Genomic DNA, 18,940 nt, shown 5'->3' with positions numbered 1-18,940 from the left:
AGTAGAATGAAAACTCCTCTTATAAGCTTTGACCAGACACTAACAGAAGTCGTAAGACTGCTATACATTATACTGCTGATGAGAAAAGATATTTAGCAGTTTATAAAAACTAAAATATTTGCATTTCCATATTCTGTGTGTTACATGTTTTTGTCTTGTTTGTTGCGTTTTTTTTTTGTTAACTTTGTTGTCTCAGTATAGGTTAGGGGTATCATACCCTTGGCCCATGGGCCGCATCTGGTCCAAGACAGCTATGAATGCGGCCCAACACAAAATCATAAACTTACGTAACCACTTGCCGACCACGCTTTAGCCGAATGACAGCTACAGCATGGCTAGTTCTGGGAGGGCAACATATGGCCCTCATATGCGGGGTGCGGGCGATGTGTGATCACAGTGTCCAGAGGACATTGCTGATCACAAATTGAGGTAAAGAGCCAATTAGCAGCTCTATACCACGTGATCAGGTATGTAAAAATCACAGATCACAGATGTAAACAGAAGCTGGTTATTGGCACTCCTTTCCTCATGCCGACAGCATGAGTATAGGAGAAGAGAGCTGATAACCGGCTTCTATAAAAGGGATACTGTCCTGATGATCAGTGCAGTCCCAACAGTGCCCACCAGTGCTGCCAATCTGTGCCCACCAGTGCTGTCAATTAGTTCCCACCAGTGTTGCCAATTAGTGCCCATCAGTGCATCCTCATTAGGGTCACCTATCAATGCTGCCTATTAGGGCCATCTATCAGTCCCACCTATCAGTGCCCATCAGTGCAGCCTATCAGTGCAGCCTCATCAGCGCACATCAGTGAAGGAGAAAAATTACCTGTTTGCAAAATTTTAAAACAAGCTATGAAAGATTTTTTTATGTTTCAAAGTTTTCGGTACATAGTTACATAGTTACATAGTTACATAGTTTGTGAGTTTAAAAAAGACATCAGTCCATCCAGTTCAACCTATGATGTGTGTGTGTGTTTGCTGTTAACCGTACATTGTATACCCCTGTATGTTGTGGTCTCTAAGGTGCCCATCTAATAGTTTTTTGAAACTATCGATGCTCCCTGCTGATACGACTGCTTGTGGAAGAGAATTCCACATCCTTACCGCTCTTACAGTGAAGAACCCCTTACGCACTTTAAGGTTAAACCGCCTTTCCTCTAGTTTTAGTGAGTGGCCCCGTGTCTTATTGTATCTCCTTTCTCTGAATAGTTTGTTCCTTATGTTAGGGTCGCCAGTACAGTATTTGTACTTTTGTTTATTTAATTACCACTTAATTTGACTGCTGAGGCGCATAGGCCCAGAAACAAAGTTAACATAATGACCCAACACCCCCTTGCCCCCTCCCCATATAAAAAACCACGCTTACCACAATTAAGTTGGAAAGGGCAAGGCCACAGCTTTATTTATTTTCCAATAATAAACCAGAACACGTCTAGACCAGTGCCAGTCACAGTTGTACTGTGAGCACTCTTAGTCATTAACATAACTTCCAAAAAGGGGTAAGGGGGAAGGGGCTGTCCTTACCATCAGTGCTTGACAGACAGCCTACCCCCCAATTTATAAACAATGGCAAAACTCATTACCGGAACTTTAGCACTGGCAAGGTCAAAACCGCCCTGAAAGCTGTGACAGACCGACCGATCGTCAGGGTGGGCTGGTGGGCAGCTCTTCACCGCGATTCTTCTCAAAAGGACCAGAATTCCTTGGGAAGGTCCTCTTAACTGAGCTCAGGCCCATCCCCATACCCAAGGCTCCGTCCAATCCATTTGATCCATGTATCTTCCTGCTTGGTCCCAACTTCTGGCCATGCCCCCATCAGTCAAGGCTCTCTTTCCCTACAGGGGTCAAGAGGCCTTCATTTTAAACATTTTTGCTAAATACCACCAAAACAAAGCTCTATTTGTAAGAAAAAAAATGATAAATAGTTTATTTGGGTACAGTGTTGCATGACCGCGCAATTGCCATTCAAAGTGTGACAGCGCTGAAAGCTGAAAATTGGCTTGGGCAAAAGGGGGGTAAAAGTGGCCAGTAGGCAATGGACATCTTGGACATTTGAACCCAACAACAAAGTTTTAGCTATCTGGTTTTCGACTATTGTTTTAGAAAACTACATAATTCTAACTCCAAATATAGTACAACTAATACCATTCACTTAACGTTTTTAGTAAATAAAGTATACCTTGTTTTTTTTACTGTTTTTCTAATCATTTATAGAGGAACAAATGAATGGTTGTTATGGGCAACATAGATGCTTTTCATTACCATGGTTTCATACGCCAGGCCGGAGTGCCATGTAAATCAACTGTCTCTACTCTAGAAAATGAATAAGTGTCTCATGTTTTTTTTTAGTCTCTATGGAAGTAAAAAGTGATCCAAATGCCTACGAGATGAAGTGGCGAGGGCAGGAACTGAAAGGACTTAACAATTACAGAACGATTGCGGCTATTATCAAGAAAAAAATGATAACATTGGAAGATCCAGCGGTTGAAAAGCTGAATGACATCACAGGTGTGTGCAAAGTCATACGCAGATTATTCCACATTATTAGTATGTAACTGGATTGCAGTTAGTAGCTTAAATAGCTCCTCCATTTTTTGGATTGTCAACATTTCCTGTTGTGCATTTTATTAGTTCGTAATGGTAAATTAAAGAAATATGGTTTGTTGTAGATCATGGAAAGGAGTAGGGGGGAATCATCACATAGTGAGTGGATATGATAGAAGTGGGGCAAAATGATCAGAGAGTGGTGAGTGAACATGGAGCGAAGTGGGGCAGAATGATAACAGAGGGTGGAGAGTGGGTATGGATAGAAGTGGGGGGGGGGGGATGATAAAATATAGTTAAGAGTGGGCACAGAAGAAGTAGGGAGAATAAAGAAGGGAGGAAAGTGGGCATGGAGAGAAGTCGGGAGCGTGGTTACAGAGAGAAGGCATGGGTTGAACTAAGGGAGAATGAGGGTGGAGAGTGAACACGGATAGAATTAGGGGAGAATGATAACATATATTGGAGAGTGGGCACAGAAGAAGTGGGGGAGAATAAAGGATTAAAGAGAGTGGGCAGGGATGAACTTGGGGTGGAACGATCACAGAGTGTGGAGAATGGGCATGGATTGAAGTGGGGGGAATGATAACATATAGTGGAGACTGAGCACAGAAGTGGGGAGAATAAAGAAGGTAGTAGAGAGGGCATGGAGAGAAGTGGGGGAGAATGATCACAGAGAGAAGGCATGGGTTGAACTGAGGGAGAATGAGGGTGGAGATCGAACATGGATAGGAGTGGAGGAAAATGATAACAGAGGGTGGAGAGTCGGCATGGGTAGAAGTGGGGGAGAATGATAACATATAGTGGAGAATGGGGGAGGAGAATGAACATTAATAGAAGTGGGGGAACATAGCGGAGGGTGGAGAGTGGGCATGGGAAGAAGTGGCGGAGAATGATAACATATAGTGGAAAGTGGGCACAGAAGAAGTGGGGAGAATAACAAAGGGGGGGGGGAGAGTGGGCATGAAGAGAAGTGGAAGAGAATGAAAACTGGCGGTGGAAAATGGGCACAGATAGAAATGGAAGAGAATAAAAGATTGAAGAGAGTTGGCATAGATATACTTGGATTGGAACGATCACAGAATGTGGAGAGTGGATGTGGATAGAAGTGGGGGAGAATGATAACATAAAGTGGAGAGTGGTCACAGAAAAAGTGGGGAGAATACTGAAGGCAGGAGAGTGGGCATGGAGAGAAGTGGTGAAGAATGCGGGTGGAGAATGAACATGGGTAGAAGTAGGGGAAAATTATAACAGAGGGTGGCAAGTGGGCATGGATAGAAGTCGGGAAGAATGATAACATATAGTGGACGGTGGGCACAGAAGAAGTGGGGAGAATGAGTAAGGGAGGAGAGTGGGCATGATGAGAAGTGGAGGAGATTGAAAACTGGAGGTGGAAAATGGGCACAGATAGAAATGGAGGAGAATAAAAGTTTGAAGAGAGTTGACATGGATAAACTTGGGGTGGAACGATCACAGAGTGTGGAGAGTGGGCATGGATAGAAGTGGGGGAGAATGATAACATATAGTGGAGAGTGGGCACAGAAGAAGTGGGGAAAATAATGAAGGCAGGAGAGGCATGGAGAGAAGTGGGGGAGAAAAATCACAGAGAGAAGGCATGGGTTGAACTGAGGGAGAATGAGGGTGGAGAATGAACATGGATAGAAGTGGCAGAGAATGATAGCAGAGGATGGAGAGTGGGCATGGGTAGAAGTGGGGGAAAGTAAAGGATTGAAGAGAGTGGGCATGGATAAACCTAGGGTGGAATGATCACAGAGAGTGGAGAGTGGGCATGGATAGAAGTAGGGAGAAAATAATAACAGGATGTAGAGAGTGGAATAGATAGAGTTAGGAGAGAATGATAACAGGGAATGGGGAGTGGAGAATGGTCCTGGGTACAAATGAGGGGGGATGATAATAGGAGGTGGAGAGTGGGCATGGATAGAAGTAGGAGAGAACGATCACAGAGAGTGGGCATGGATAAAAGTGGGGGAGAAAAAACATAACAGAGTAGAGATTGGGCAGTGGTAGAATTGAGGGAAAATAACTGGTGGAGAGTGGGCATAGAAATAGTTGGGGAAAATGATCACAAAAATTGAACAGTAAGCATAGATTAAAGCGGGGGAGAATAATAACATGGAGTGAAGAGGGAGCAAGGATAGAAGTCGGGGAAAACAATAAAGAGTGGGCATGGGTAGAAAAGAGAGAATAATAACAGGAGTTGGAGAGTAAGCACAGATAAACGCGGAGGAGAATAATGGATTCAAGAGAGTGGGTATGAAAAGAAGTGTGGGACAATGATTCTAGAGAGTGGGCATGGCTAAAAGTAGGGAAGAATAGCAATGGAGAGTGGGCATGGATAGAAAGGAGGGAGAATGGTCAGAAAGTGGAGAGTGGGCATAGGTAGAAGTGAGGGAGAATGATCAGAGAGTGGAGAGTGGGCATGGGTAGAAGTGAGGGAGAATGATCAGAAAGTGGAGAGTGGGCATGGGTAGAAGTGAGGGAGAATGATCAGAAAGTGGAGAGTGGGCATGGGTAGAAGTGAGGGAGAATGATCAGAGAGTGGAGAATGGGCATGGGTAGAAATGAGGGAGAATGATCAGAGAGTGGAGAGTGGGCATGGGTAGAAGTGAGGGAGAATGATCAGAGAGTGGAGAGTGGGCATGGGTAGAAGTGAGGGAGCATGATCAGAGAGTGGAGAGTGGGCATGGGTGGAAGTGAGGGAGAATGATCAGAGAGTGGAGAGTGGGCATGGGTAGAAGTGAGGGAGAATGATCAGAGAGTGGAGAGTGGGCATGGGTAGAAGTGAGGGAGAATGATCAGAAAGTGGAGAGTGGGCATGGGTAGAAGTGAGGGAGAATGATCAGAGAGTAGAGAGTGGTCATGGGTAGAAGTGATGGAGAATGATCGGAGAGTGGGCATGGGTAGAAGTGAGAGAGAATGATCAGAGAGTAGAGAGTGGGCATGAGTAGAAGTGAGGGATAATGATCAGAGAGTGGAGAGTGGGCATGGGTAGAAGTTAGGGAGAATGATCAGGGAGTGGAGAGTGGGCATGGGTAGAAGTGAGGGAGAATGATTAGAGAGTGGAGAGTGGTCATGGGTAGAAGTTAGGGAGAGTGATCAGAGAGTGGAGAGTGAGCATGGGTAGAAGTGAGGGAGCATGGTCAGAGGGTGGAGATTGGGCATGGGTAGAAGTAAGGGAGAATGATCAGAGAGTGGAGAGTGGGCATGGGGAGAATGATCAGAGAGTGGAGAGTGGGCATGGGTAGAAGTGAGGGAGAATGATCGGAGAGTGGGCATGGGTAGAAGTTAGGGAGAATGATCAGAGGATGGAGAGTGGGCATGGGTAGAAGTTAGGGAGAGTGATCAGAGAGTGGAGAGTGAGCATGGGTAGAAGTGAGGGAGCATGATCAGAGGGTGGAGAGTGGGCATGGGTAGAAGTAAGGGAGAATGATCAGAGAGTGGAGAGTGGGCATGGGGAGAATGATCAGAGAGTGGAGAGTGGGCATGGGTAGAAGTGAGGGAGAATGATCAGAGAGTGGGCATGGGTAGAAGTGAGAGAATGATCAGAGAGTAGAGAGTGGGCATGGGTAGAAGTAAGGGAGAATGATCAGAGAGTGGAGAGTGGGCATGGGTAGAAGTGAGAGAGAATGATCAGAGAGTAGAGAGTGGGCATGGGTAGAAGTAAGGGAGAATGATCAGAGAGTGGAGAGTGGGTATAGATAATAAAATGTGTGAAGAGTGGGCATGGATATACTGTAAGTGGGGGAAAATTTTGACAAGGGGTAAAAAGTGAGCATTAATGGAAGTAAGTTAGAATGACCGGAGAGGGGAGCGAGAAAGTCATTTTTTAATAATACAATAAAGAATGATTAGTGGATATTCAGCATTCCAATTTTCACTCCTACAAACACTTGATAATACTGTTTATTTTGCTTTTTTTTAGCACTCATCCGATCAACTTTCAGTAATATCGCCATGAACCACTTCCACCAATTTCCAAATCTCTGCAGAACTGCCAAGGTATAGCTGACCTTTCTGTATTACTAGCGTTTTTTTTACCAATTTACAGTAACTGACCACTAAATCTACATTGCCATTTATCGTGACAAAGAATCAGCCACATTGACAGCCACGTGGAAATCCTTACACAGTATATAGTGAGAAAACCCATATCCATGCATCATACCAGTTGTTGCTGTGTGTTGGAGAATATCACTTCCCAGTACCACCATCTTTTTAAAATCTTTTCTGTTAATTTAATTTCCTCGATTTAGTGCTTAAATATCCATGCATGTTATTTAACGTCAATCAAAATTGTATTTTGAAAGTGTAATGTGTCGGACAAATACATGTTTAGGAGCATAGTAGGTGAAGACAGGCTGACAGTACAGCTCTGGTCATCAATTAAACCATTATAGTTCCTCTTACAAACTTTTTGGTGGTTTTAACTAATCTTCAGGCCTAAAATTATTTTTTTAAACATACAGTGCCTTGGAAAAAGTATTCGTACCCCTTGACATTTTCCACCTTTTGTCATGTTACAACCAAAAAACGTAAATGTATTTTATTGGGATTTCATGTGATAAACCAACACAAAGTGACACATAATTGTGAAGTGGAAGGAAAATGATAAATGGTTTTCAAATTTTTTTTACAAATAAATATCTGAGAAGTGTGGCGTGCATTTATATTCAGCCCCTTATACTCTGATACCCCTAACTAAAATCTAGTGGAGCCAATTGCCTTCAAAAGTCACCTAATTAGTAAATCGAATCCACCTGTGTGTAATTTAATCTCAGTATAAAGGCAGCTGTTCTGGGAAGCCCTCAGACGTTTGTTAGAGAGCCTTAGTGAACAAACAGAATCATGAAAGGAATCAAGGAACACACCAGACCGGTCAGGTATAAAGTGTTGGAGAAGTTTAAAGCAGGGTTAGGTTATAGAAAATACCCCAAGCTTTGAACATCTCACAGAGCACTGTTCAATCCATCATCTGAAAACGGAAAGAGTATGGAACAACTGCAAACCTACCAAGACATTGCCGTCCACCTAAACTGACAGGCCAGGCAAGGAGAGCATTAATCAGAGAAGCAGCCAAGAGGTCCATGGTAAGAAGAAGGCCATTGTTGAAAGAAATCCATAAGAAGTCCCGTTTGCAGTTTGTGAGAATCCATGTGGGGGACACAGCAAACATGTGGAAGAAGGTGCTCTGCTCAGATGAGACCAAAATTGAACTTTTTGGCCCAAAAGCAAACCGCTATGTGTGGCAGAAAACTAACACTGCACATCACCCTGAATACGCCATCCCCATCGTGAAACATGGTGGTGGCAGCATCATGTTCTTGAGATACTTTTCTTCAGCAGGGACAGGGAAGCTGGTCAGAGTTGATGGGAAGATGGATGGAGCCAAATACAGGGCAATATTAAAAGAAAATCTGTTAGAGTCTGCAAAAGACTTGAGACTGGGGCGGAGGTTCACCTTCCAGCAGGACAACGACCCTAAACATACAGCCAGTGCTACAATGGAATAGTTTAGATCAAAGCATATTCATGTGTTAGAATGGCCCAGTCAAAGTCCAGACCTAAATCCAATTGAGAATCTGTGGCAAGACTTGAAAATTGCTGTTCTCAGATGCTCTCCATCCAATCTGACAGAGCTTGAGCTTTTTTGTAAAGAAGAATTGGCAAAAATGTCCCTCTCTAGATGTGCAAAGCTGGTACAGAGATACCCAAAAAGACTTGCAGCTGTAATTGCAGTGAAAGGTGGTTCTACAAAGTATTGACTCAGGGGGCTGAATACAAATGCACGCCACACTTCTCACATATTTATTTGTAAAAAATTTTGAAAACCATTTATAATTTTCCTTCCACTTCACAATTATGTGTCACTTTGTGTTGGTCTATCACATAAAATCCCTATAAAATTAATTTACGTTTTTGGTTGTAACATGACAAAATGTGGAAAATTTCAAGGGGTATGAATACTTTTTCAAGGCACTGTAGGTGCAAAAAAAATCACTCTGTCAGCAAAAGGGATAAGGTGTATATAAACTCTAACAATAAATGTATCTTATTAGCTCTCTTTAGTCTGTTAAATATACAATTGAAAGTTTTTTATCATATCTGTTTCAAAGGTGCAAAAAAGAAAATAGTTGTCCATCCAGCCAGAAATCTAGTGAGATGATAATTTCATGTACTGTTTTCCTCTGTACTGTATAAGTCAGCATTGTTCTCTGCTAATTCCAGTACCGAACACCTCCCCTTGTTATGGAGAAGAGAGGGAGGTGTTATGTAGTCCCAACACAGTGTTACATAATTCTAAAACACTCTCTGACCCAGTTTGACAATGCTGCTCATGACGGTTGTCACCCTAGGACAAGAAATGTGTTAGTGACAGGATTATCCAGTTAAAAAGTCTGAAAAAAAAAACAACTTTTTTTACAGGTGGTAAAGACCAACCACACCACACTGCATGCGGTGGCAGGGCAGTGGCTGCGCAGCCTTATTCACTTAAATGGAATGCATTTGGCAGCAGCCATGTCTGCTAAATGCAACAGCTTGTTTAATTTCTGGCCTGAGCATCTGCATTTCTGTGTGTAGGTGGGTGGTCAGGGGGTCGGGACACACAGTCACCTACTTTTTACAGACCCCACCGCTGCTTATGTGAACGAGCCCTAAAGGTTTTAAAAAAAGCTGCTTGAAGCTTGGTGCATGCACTGCTCTTATACTGTATGTAGCACCCTCTTAGATAGGTACTAGAATTACATACCTCCCAGCTTTTGAACTTGAGAATGAGGTACATTTCAGGGAAATAATGACCTGTGGCGCTTTATGCGCGCCACAGCAAAAGGTGGGTATGGCCAAACATGTTAGTGGGTGGGGTTTAAGTGCTGTGGTTAAACAAAGCCTGGACTTTCTTGTACCTGTAAAATATGGTTTGATTGCTGTGCCACAAGCTGGAGTCTCCAGTTTGAACCAATCCTTAGGGAGAGAGATTGGAGAGAGGGAGGGTGGGATTACTGTTTTATGAAAGGAAGGATCACTGTGGTATATGGAAGAAAGTAAGGAGGGATCATTATAGTACATGGAAGGCAGGAGGGAAGGATCACTATGGCATATGGAAGGCAGGAAGGATCACTATGGCACATGGAAGGCAGGAAGGATCACTATGGCACATTGAAGGCAGGAATGGTCACTATGGCACATGGAAGGCAGCAGGAATCACTATGGCACATGGATGACAGGAAGGATCAATATGGCACATGTAAGACACAAAGGATCACTTTGATACATGGAGAGCAGGAAGGATTACTATGGCATATGGAAGCCAGTAAGGATCACTATAGCACATGGAAGGCAGGAAGGATCACTATGGCACATGGATGGCAGGAAGGATCACTAAGGCACATGGAAGGCAGGAAGGATCACTATGGCACATGGATGGCAGGAAGGATCACTAAGGCACATGGAAGGCAGGAAGGATCACTATGGCACATGGATGTCAGGAAGGATCACTAAGGCACATGGAAGGCAGGAAGGATCACTATGGCACATGGATGGCAGGAATGATCACTAAGTCTTGGTACCATTTTTACCATTACATTAAAGGTGGGATTTAACAGCATTTTCTGTCTCAGTCTGATTCATGGCTGCTAACAGGGATTAGTTGGATTTAGTGAAGCAACCTCTGAAGAAACCCTAGGCTTACATAGAACCCTGGCTGAGAATGACTGATCTAGACAATGTCAAGATGAAAAAGTAAACTATGGTATAGGTTGAATGTGTACACATATATTACAATGTCCATTTATACTACGTTGTATGTGTAGTATGTTAAGAGTCTTGTAGATTCATCTCTCTGTTGCTCTTTTTTTTTTAAAAGGCTAAGCTTGAAAAAATCTGCAATGCCAAGAGTGAAGAGGCGGAACAAGCTATCCAGGCTCAGTTCAAGATAGAAAAAAGAGTGACATTTTGTCAGGACTCTGTCTATGGCAGTTCACTGAATGCAGTCCGAGCCAAATATGGGAATCCCAACATGGTGCAGAGTTCAGCAAATGAGACCTCGTTCCATATCGAGACATATTTTGAGGTGAGTCTGCAGTGCATTATTATTTTAAAGTTAAAACAAAAAGTCACCATTGGGCTTTTGTAAGGTTCTTAACCTTTAGCCTCAAAGCAGAACTTTCATTTTAGACCTCACAGGGGGCTTTTTTTGGAGATTGAGTATTCGGATTCTTGGTTAAAGTAATACTAAATGCACACTGTTTAATTTAATGCTGTAAGCATCTTGATGAAAGTCCCTAGTCAGATTGAAAAGTTGACGCTCAAGTGTATTGTATATTGCATGAAAAAAAAAACAAAGGTGAATTTGTAACAAGACCTCTGGAGTGCATTCTATTCTTGAAATATATATATATATATATATATATACGGTATATAAAATTGCATTTTATAGTTGGGCCCCCCCTACTTTTGTCCCTGTCCCCCTATGTGCCCCCCCCCCCCCCCCCCCAAATATGAAAGCTGGAGACCTACTGCTCTGCACATGCTCAGTTTTCAGTGAGTTTCTATGCTTAGAATTTCCTCCTTATCTCATAGAGTAACACATGTTGGTATATACACAGTGGTGAAAGACAGCCCACCCACTTCCTCTTCCTCCATGTCCACTAACCAGCTAAACACAATGGGGGTGGTATATTACATGTAGATTTATAGTGGCTTCACCTCCCTCTTATTCTAAGACACTGGCTGGAGGGTCATCCCACATCCTGTGATTGGCAGAAATCTGCCCACACCATGTTATTTCTTTTATCATTTCTATCCTAAAAAATATTTGAGCTCTCTCCCTCTTTATATATATATATATATATATATATATATATATATATATAATCTTAACTCTGTATTCCAAAGGCTGGAAACATTGGGATTGCCAGTGATTGCACTAAATTTCAATCCTTTCAACCTATATTAATTCTGTTTAACATTGATTAAAATATATAGAAGAGTAGAGTATATACTATATTCTACTCTTCTATATTTGACTTCCATCATCTTATTTATGTGCAAGCATGTGATTGGGTACTCTTTGCAAAGTGAAGCTTCACCTCATTTACTGAGCTCTGGAGCAACTACAATTGCAAAGCACACAGTCTATTATCCTTCAGTACATCCACCCCATGGTCATAACTCTTTCTCACTACTTTTTTATCTCTGCTAGAATGCATCGGCCCGCCTGGCCAATCAGATCCCTCTGATTACTCAGAACTACGTCTTGTATGAACTTGCTGAAGAGCTCAAGGCTGAGATGATGGCGCTGATCCAGGATAAAGATAATTTAGATGTGCTCCTACTTGAGAAGCATGACATGCGAAATAGGAGAAAGAACTTCAAGGACCGCATCGCACGTCTACAAGCTGCCCAGCTGCAGCTATTAAATTTCAACAACTAGAAGGTGGTTCATGGTGACAAACGGGCCTTTTAATCATCAAAAATCTAAAAAGTCTTAATACGCTTAACCACTTTACCACCGGAGGATTTTGCTGTCTTACGACCAGGCCACTTTTTGCGATTCGGCACTGTGCGACTTTAACTGACAATTGCGCGGTCGTGCAACGTCGTACCCAAACAAAATTTACGTCCTTTTTTTCCCACAAACAGATCTTTCTTTTGGTGGTATTTGATCACCTGTGCGATTTTTACTTTTTTGCGCTATAAACCAAAAAAAGCGTCAATTTTTAAAAAATAACAATATTTTTCACATTTATTTATATGAAATTCCCCCCCAAAAAAAGTAAAAATCAAAATGTTTTTATCATTTTAGGCCAATTTGTTTTCTGCTACATATTTTTTGTAAAAAAAATCGCAATAAGCATATTTTGATTGGTTTGCGCAAAAGTTTTTGCTTTTACTAACTAAGGGAAAGATTTCTGTCATTTTTGGTGGTTTTTTTTAACGAGTTATGGTGATCTGCGATTTTTTTTGCGGGACTGCGACATTGTGGTGGACAGTTTGGACCCTTAACTGACATTTTTGACACTTTTGGGGGTACCAGTGACATTACTACAGTAATCAGTGCTATACATATGCACTGTTACTGTAAAAATGACACTGGCAGGGAAGGGGTTCATTTTATTGGAGAGGGAGGGGTTAATGTATGCCTGGTGCTTACTGACGTGTGGGGGGAGGTGACTGAGTGACACAGGGACAGATCGCAGGTTCAGCTATGCTGAACCCTGCAATCTGTCACTGTCTGTCACTTAGGAGATCCGCCCGCTTTGTTTACACAAGCGGGCGGATCTCCAGACTCGATTCCCCGACGATCGGGGAAGAGCGGCGGTGATCACCGCCGCTCCTCCCATGGCCCAACTCCCGCTGTGACTGAATACAGCGGGAGCGAGCCTCTGGCGGCGCGCACGCGCCGCCGAGAAAGGGGAGTGTCTGGCGACGTAGTTCTATGTCGCCAGACGATAACGAACCACTTTGCCGCAGTAGAGGCTCAGTGAGCAGCGGTAAAGTGGTTAAAGTGGTTGCAAACCCAGGGGTGTATTTAGGTTTTGTGCTGCCCTAGGCCTGACTAAACTTGCGCACCCCCTAATTTAGCTACGACCCACCCCCTCCTGTCAAGGTCACACCCCCTTCTGTTTCAGAACTGCCCTGTCATCTGTAAACCACACCCCTTCCTCTTTAGGCTCCACCTTTTCCTCTTTGAGCTCCACCTCTCTGTACATTAAAAGTGGATACAAAGTGTCTACTTGTATTTTTTGTGGAAATCAGTGCAGCCACATCAGTTTCAAAATATCACGGCTTATTAGTGTTTAATATTATGTATTGATTAACCACTTGCTGACCGCCTACCGCAGATACACTGTGGCAGGCTGGCTCGGCTGCGCGAACCGACGTATGGATACGCCAGTTCGCAGGAGCGCTCCTGGGGGCGAGCGTGCACCGACCACTAGGCGGCGGGGATGCCAATCCACGGGCCGGTGGCAGCGATTGCCGCCGGGCACCCGCGATTGCTCCCCGCTGAAAGAGAACGACTGCTGTTGTAAACACAGCTGACCGTTGTTCTCTCTGAAATGATCACAGAGTGCCTATGATCCTTCTATATAGGATCACAGGTCTCTGTGTTCATTTCACAAGCCCATCCCTCATACAGTTAGAAAACACTCCCCTAGGTTTCACATTTAACCCTTTGATCACCCCTGATATTAACCCCTTCCCTGCCAGTGTCATTATTACAGTAACAGTGCATATTTTTAGCACTGATTACTGTAGTAATGTCACTGGTCTCCCCAAAAGTGTCAAAAATGTCAGTTAGGGGTCCGATCTGTCCGCCGCAATGTCGCAGTCCCGCTAAAAATCGCTGATCGCCGCCATTACTAGTAAAAAAAAATATATATATATTTTCCCTAGTTTGTAGACACGATAACTTTTGCACAAACTAATGAAAATACGCTTATTGGGATTTTTTTTTTTTTACCAAAAATATGTAGCAGAATACAAATTGGCCTAAAAGGAATGAAAAAATTAGATTTTTACATTTTTTTTTTCTGGCAATCTTACATAGCCAGTCCCTCCCTCCCTCCTAGCAAAGTACGCCTCTCCTGCCGATATCAAGTCACTGCAAGCCACCTTCCGCCCTGGACTGTATGTGTGCAGGATATGACCGCGAGAGGCAGACACGGGAGACGGGATTCAGAGGAGGGGTCAGGGTTTTTTTTTTTTTTTTTTAAGCGGGGGGCGTTTTTTTGCCGACCCCCCCAAAATGCCACCCTAGGCCTGGGCCTTGTCAGCCTAGGCCAAAATACAGCACTGTGCAAACCTCAGACATGAAATATGAACAAAGCATATCCCCCTATAGTGTATACTTATCTCATCCCAGAGCTTTAGGTGTAATTTCTCTCTGCTGCCTCTGCTATCAGCATGAGTCACTTCTGACAGGTTTTCCTGATGCCGAGAGAAAAATGGTGGCAGGGGAGTGATCTTCAGCACACCTTTCCTTTCCCTTCAATCAATTTCCAGACCTCTCCTCACTGAGCTCTGCAGAGTGTAACGTCGTCTCTCCACCCCCTTTTTCCTGACAGCTCAGACAAGCTGTGTAAATTCTGGACTTTGGACAGATGTAGAGAAGAGAAGGCTGCAGATAAACAGGTACAACTTGTGTATAGGGATTTGTTTTATCTCTATGTATCACCTGGGGCCAGTCACTTCACTGAGTATACTGTATGTGAGGGTTTACAACCACTTTAATAAAATGCCCGCGTGTATTCCTTACGGAGGTACATTTTTTAGAGTATGTTTTGAAAATAATGTGTGCTGGTCCCACACCGCAATTGTCAGGCAATCTCAACCACTTTCTTTGAGGCGCCATCTTTATTCAAGCATCATCCAGGGTTGGCATCTTTCTCCTGGACCAAAATGTTGGCCTTGCGATGACTCAGTCATGTAAATCCTGGTGCCTGTACCTTAGTCATAATGTTTTTGTTTTTGTCTCTACATGTCTCACATAGGTCAGCTCCCTGTTTCTACCTCACACCTGGTTACAATGTACAGTCTGGGTGAGTGATGACTGCGAGATGGGAGGCTGTCAGTCGGTTGGTTGCCTCCTGATCACAGCACACTGATGACATCACTCTCCCAGATTACACCTCTACAGCCTAAGCGCAGTCACAAGCTTTTTAATGATAGAAAGTACAACTTTTTATATTTTATACTTTTTTATAATTTTAAATTTTTTTTTTTTTTTTTACACAAGCTACATAAAGAAAAAAGGGGTTTCCTCCCTCTCTGTACTCATATTTTTGGAGCCCCTTTTTTATTTTTTATTTTTTTTTTCCACTATAGTCACGTTTTTGATGTTTTTTTTTTTATTTCACTGCTTAAGATATATAAATTTAGAATTGACACTTGGGGTGCTTAGGGTTAGGGGTTTTCTTTTTTTTTTTCCTTTTTTTATTTTTTGAAGTATAAACAATGTACAATGTACAAGATTTATAAACATTGGGTATAAATAATGTACAAGATTTATAAACACGTATATATGGTAGGCATGTGTTTAGATTTATTTACATATTATGAGGATGGTATTAAAATATTACTTTTGATCCCCCTCCTTTCTTATTTTTCCTTTTTAATATTTTAAATGTTTTTTATTTTTTTTATTACACAAGCGAAATAGGGAAATAGGGACTTCTCCTCTTTTTTTTTTCACTTTTTATCATCCCCCTTTTTTTTTTTTTTTTTTAAGAGCACTAAAAAATTAGTTGCACTTTTTATCACCTAATCACTTTTTTTTTTTTTTTGACACTATAAAATGAGTTGTACTAGCCAGATAGGAAACCAAGAGATTCCCTTCTTTCATTTTTATTTTTTTTTTTATGTTACTAGTATTAAAAATGCGTTAAGGATGCTCAAAGGATATAGAGGGCTGCTCCCTGAGAGGGAAGAGAGATAAAAATAGAAGAATGGTTTTCTGCTGATTATAAAATATTAGAGTCCGGGGGTTCAGGGGAGAGAGCCGGGACCTCACTTTGAGGCCCTGCCCAACCACGAACCTACATAGGACTCTACGCACAAGCCTTTAGGTTTGAGGGTATGTGTACAAATAACAAGTAGTTAATTCTGCAGTTTTGGGTGGGTGGGATTGGTTCTGTGTTTTTTTTTTTTTTAATTTCCCTCTTTTCTTCCCTTCCCCTTCCTTTCCCTTTCCATTTCCTGGCATGACAATATGGCAAATATAAAAGTAATGACATTAAATTCAAGAGGCCTTAATACTCCCGAAAAAAGACTTATGTTATTAAATGGTTTAAAACGCTCTCAGATAAACGTAGCATTAATTCAAGAGACACACTTTAAGGAAAGTAAACTACCCATACTGAGGAATAAAAACTATCCATGGGGATACCATTCGACTAATACAGAGTCCAAGTCGAAGGGGGTCTCCATACTTATTTCCAATAGAATCCCATGGACTCTACAGGAAACGCCACTGGATCCTAAGGGACGATATGCCTTTGTAAAGGGTTCATTAGGAGGGGTGAGAGTGACTTTAGCAACTGTATACAGTAATCCCCCCTCCATTGCGGGGTTACGTTCCGGACCCAGCCGCGAAAAGTGAAAATCCACAAAATAGAAAAACCCTATTAAAATGCATTGTAGGCATGTTTTTTTTACTGTCACTGTACGTGTAAAAGCATTTTAAGGTCTTTAAACACACTTTTAAAACAATAGAAACTCATTTAAACACATAAAAGATACTGAGAGACATAGCAAGAGCTACGGAAAACACAAAAATATTTCATTTTTAATGATTTATATAGTAAAATAACATTACAAAAAAAAACGCAATATACCGGGACCGCAAAAACTGAACCGCGATGGAGCGGTGGTTTACTGTATGCACCAAACTACAAACAAGATACCTTTCTGACACGCGCTCTAGATAACCTGTTGAATTTTTCAGAAGGTCAACTGATAACGGGAGGAGACTTAAACGTCCCTTTAATGCCTACAATAGACACTTCAATAGGATCTTCTTCTATTCCTTTACGAATAAGCAAATGCGTAATGCAAGAATTACATAAACATCAACTTGTAGATGCATGGCGCTTAATACACCCTGGAGAAAAAGACTACACATATTATTCCTCGGTTCATGGGAGCTATACAAGAATAGACTATTTTTTAATTCCCCATAGACAGTTACATGCAATACAAAAAATTGAAGTATAATCTGGTCCGACCATGCCCCAATTACTTTACTTTATTCACTTTCTGATACTTTATCATTTACAAATAGATTTTAGAGATTAAATGAGAGCTTATTACAGACCTTGGAGATCCTCAAAGATATAATAGAAGAAATACAACAATATGTTCAAATAAACGAGTCCCCAGAAGGAGATCCAGGCATACTATGGGAAGCACACAAAACAGTAATCAGGGGTGTATTGATTAAACATGGTTCCAGGGTTAAAAGAGAATGAGAGAAACAATTGGCATCGTTGCTCTCTCTACTACATGAGATGGAGATTAAACATAAAAGATCTCCAATAGTTAACACGGATATAGAGATCATTTCTGTGCGGAAACAAATAACTGATCTTCTAAGTTATAAGGCCAAAGCTTCCTTACAAAGGAGCCGTAAAATTGGATATGAATCTGGTAATAAATGTGGGAGACTCCTTGCTAGAGAAGTAAAAGATATCAAAGCAGCTACATATATTCCTCAAATCTTATCTCCTAAAGAAAAAAAAACTATCACTACCCAAACAAATTGCTCAGACATTTCGAGACTTCTATTCTGATTTATATAACCTTCCAGATCAATTTTCTTCAGCAGCTCAGATGGAAGACTATATTAAATTATCTCAACTTCCTAAATTCAAAACTGTCTTAAAGATAAAGTAGGGGTTTCCAGGCTAATAGGGAGAATGAAGACCAGAGGACCAACACAATAAAATTAAATGAATTTATTAAATGTATTAAAACAGAATAGATATACACATAGGGATGTATAGAAGTACATATAAAACATCCCTTATATACAAAACATAAGTTAAAAACCACAGCACAGAAATATTTCCCTATTGGGAGCATTACATGCTTCAAGCTGATGTTGGTGCATGAAGTCTTAGATGATATTCGGTTTGTGGGTCCCAATGAGCCAACGCGTTTCGCATCAGTCTTCGTCAGGGCCAGAGAGACCGAGCAATACTGATATTTCTTGCTGTAAATGACGATTACATGACAGGTAGAGAGAGTTCCAATTCCTGAAGTTAGATAATGGTTGTGGGTGTTTAATTTTGTCTATACTGCTCTCTTAAAAAAAAGTAAAGAACCCCCATGTATCAGTGGCAATTATTCCATCTTGTCCTTAGTGAAAGTTTGTTTCTCCTTCCTAGTTTATAGTTCCAAAGGAATACACTAACCAGGCTCATGTGCTATAGTTCATTTCAATCCCATACGGACTCACTTGTCCGACCCAATCATAGAGTCCACCTTACTGGGGGATTGGGGAATGAACCGCACGAAGCCAGGTAATGTGCTTCCAAGCAATCCACTGTAAATATATGAAGGCAGGCCTGTGAATGGTTTAAAGTGTATACCATTCAGAAGTCATGATGCCCATTCATGACCCTCAAACAACAACCACAGCAACGATGATCCTCCTCATATGCCTGCCTTTTGAGTAATTTTTCCAAACTTCCTAAATTATCAGAGGAAATCTGTAAAGAATTAGATTCACCAATAAAATTGACAGAAATTAAACAAGCTTTGAATGCGATGAAAGCTGGGAAAGCTCCAGGGCCAGATGGCTTTACTCTCCAATACTATAGGGTTTTCTTTTAGATTCTGGGACCATATTTAGTGAATCTGTTTAATGGTGTAGGATCGA

The 18,940-nt window shown here is 41.8% G+C and overlaps 1 protein-coding gene across 1 annotated transcript in view; it reads left to right on the top strand.

Moving 5' to 3' along the window:
* The window catches only part of LOC309547943 (uncharacterized protein), a gene marked incomplete at its 3' end in the record, with an annotated part of 206,728 nt that overhangs the window by 51,059 nt on the left and 136,729 nt on the right, over positions 1–18,940 (top strand). The window contains exons 10-14 of the mRNA XM_082247940.1: positions 2,350–2,508; positions 6,485–6,561; positions 10,424–10,630; positions 11,762–11,970; positions 15,054–15,090. Coding sequence (XP_082104066.1) covers positions 2,350–2,508; positions 6,485–6,561; positions 10,424–10,630; positions 11,762–11,970; positions 15,054–15,090 — 689 coding nt within the window. The remainder of the gene's footprint in view (positions 1–2,349; positions 2,509–6,484; positions 6,562–10,423; positions 10,631–11,761; positions 11,971–15,053; positions 15,091–18,940) is intronic.

The sequence above is a fragment of the Pelophylax lessonae genome, assembly GCF_965119305.1.
Source record: "Pelophylax lessonae genome assembly, chromosome: 2".
Taxonomy (NCBI): Eukaryota; Metazoa; Chordata; class Amphibia; order Anura; family Ranidae; genus Pelophylax; species Pelophylax lessonae.
Note: the sequence above shows the minus strand (reverse complement) of the source record. Positions and strands in the feature narration are given on the sequence as shown.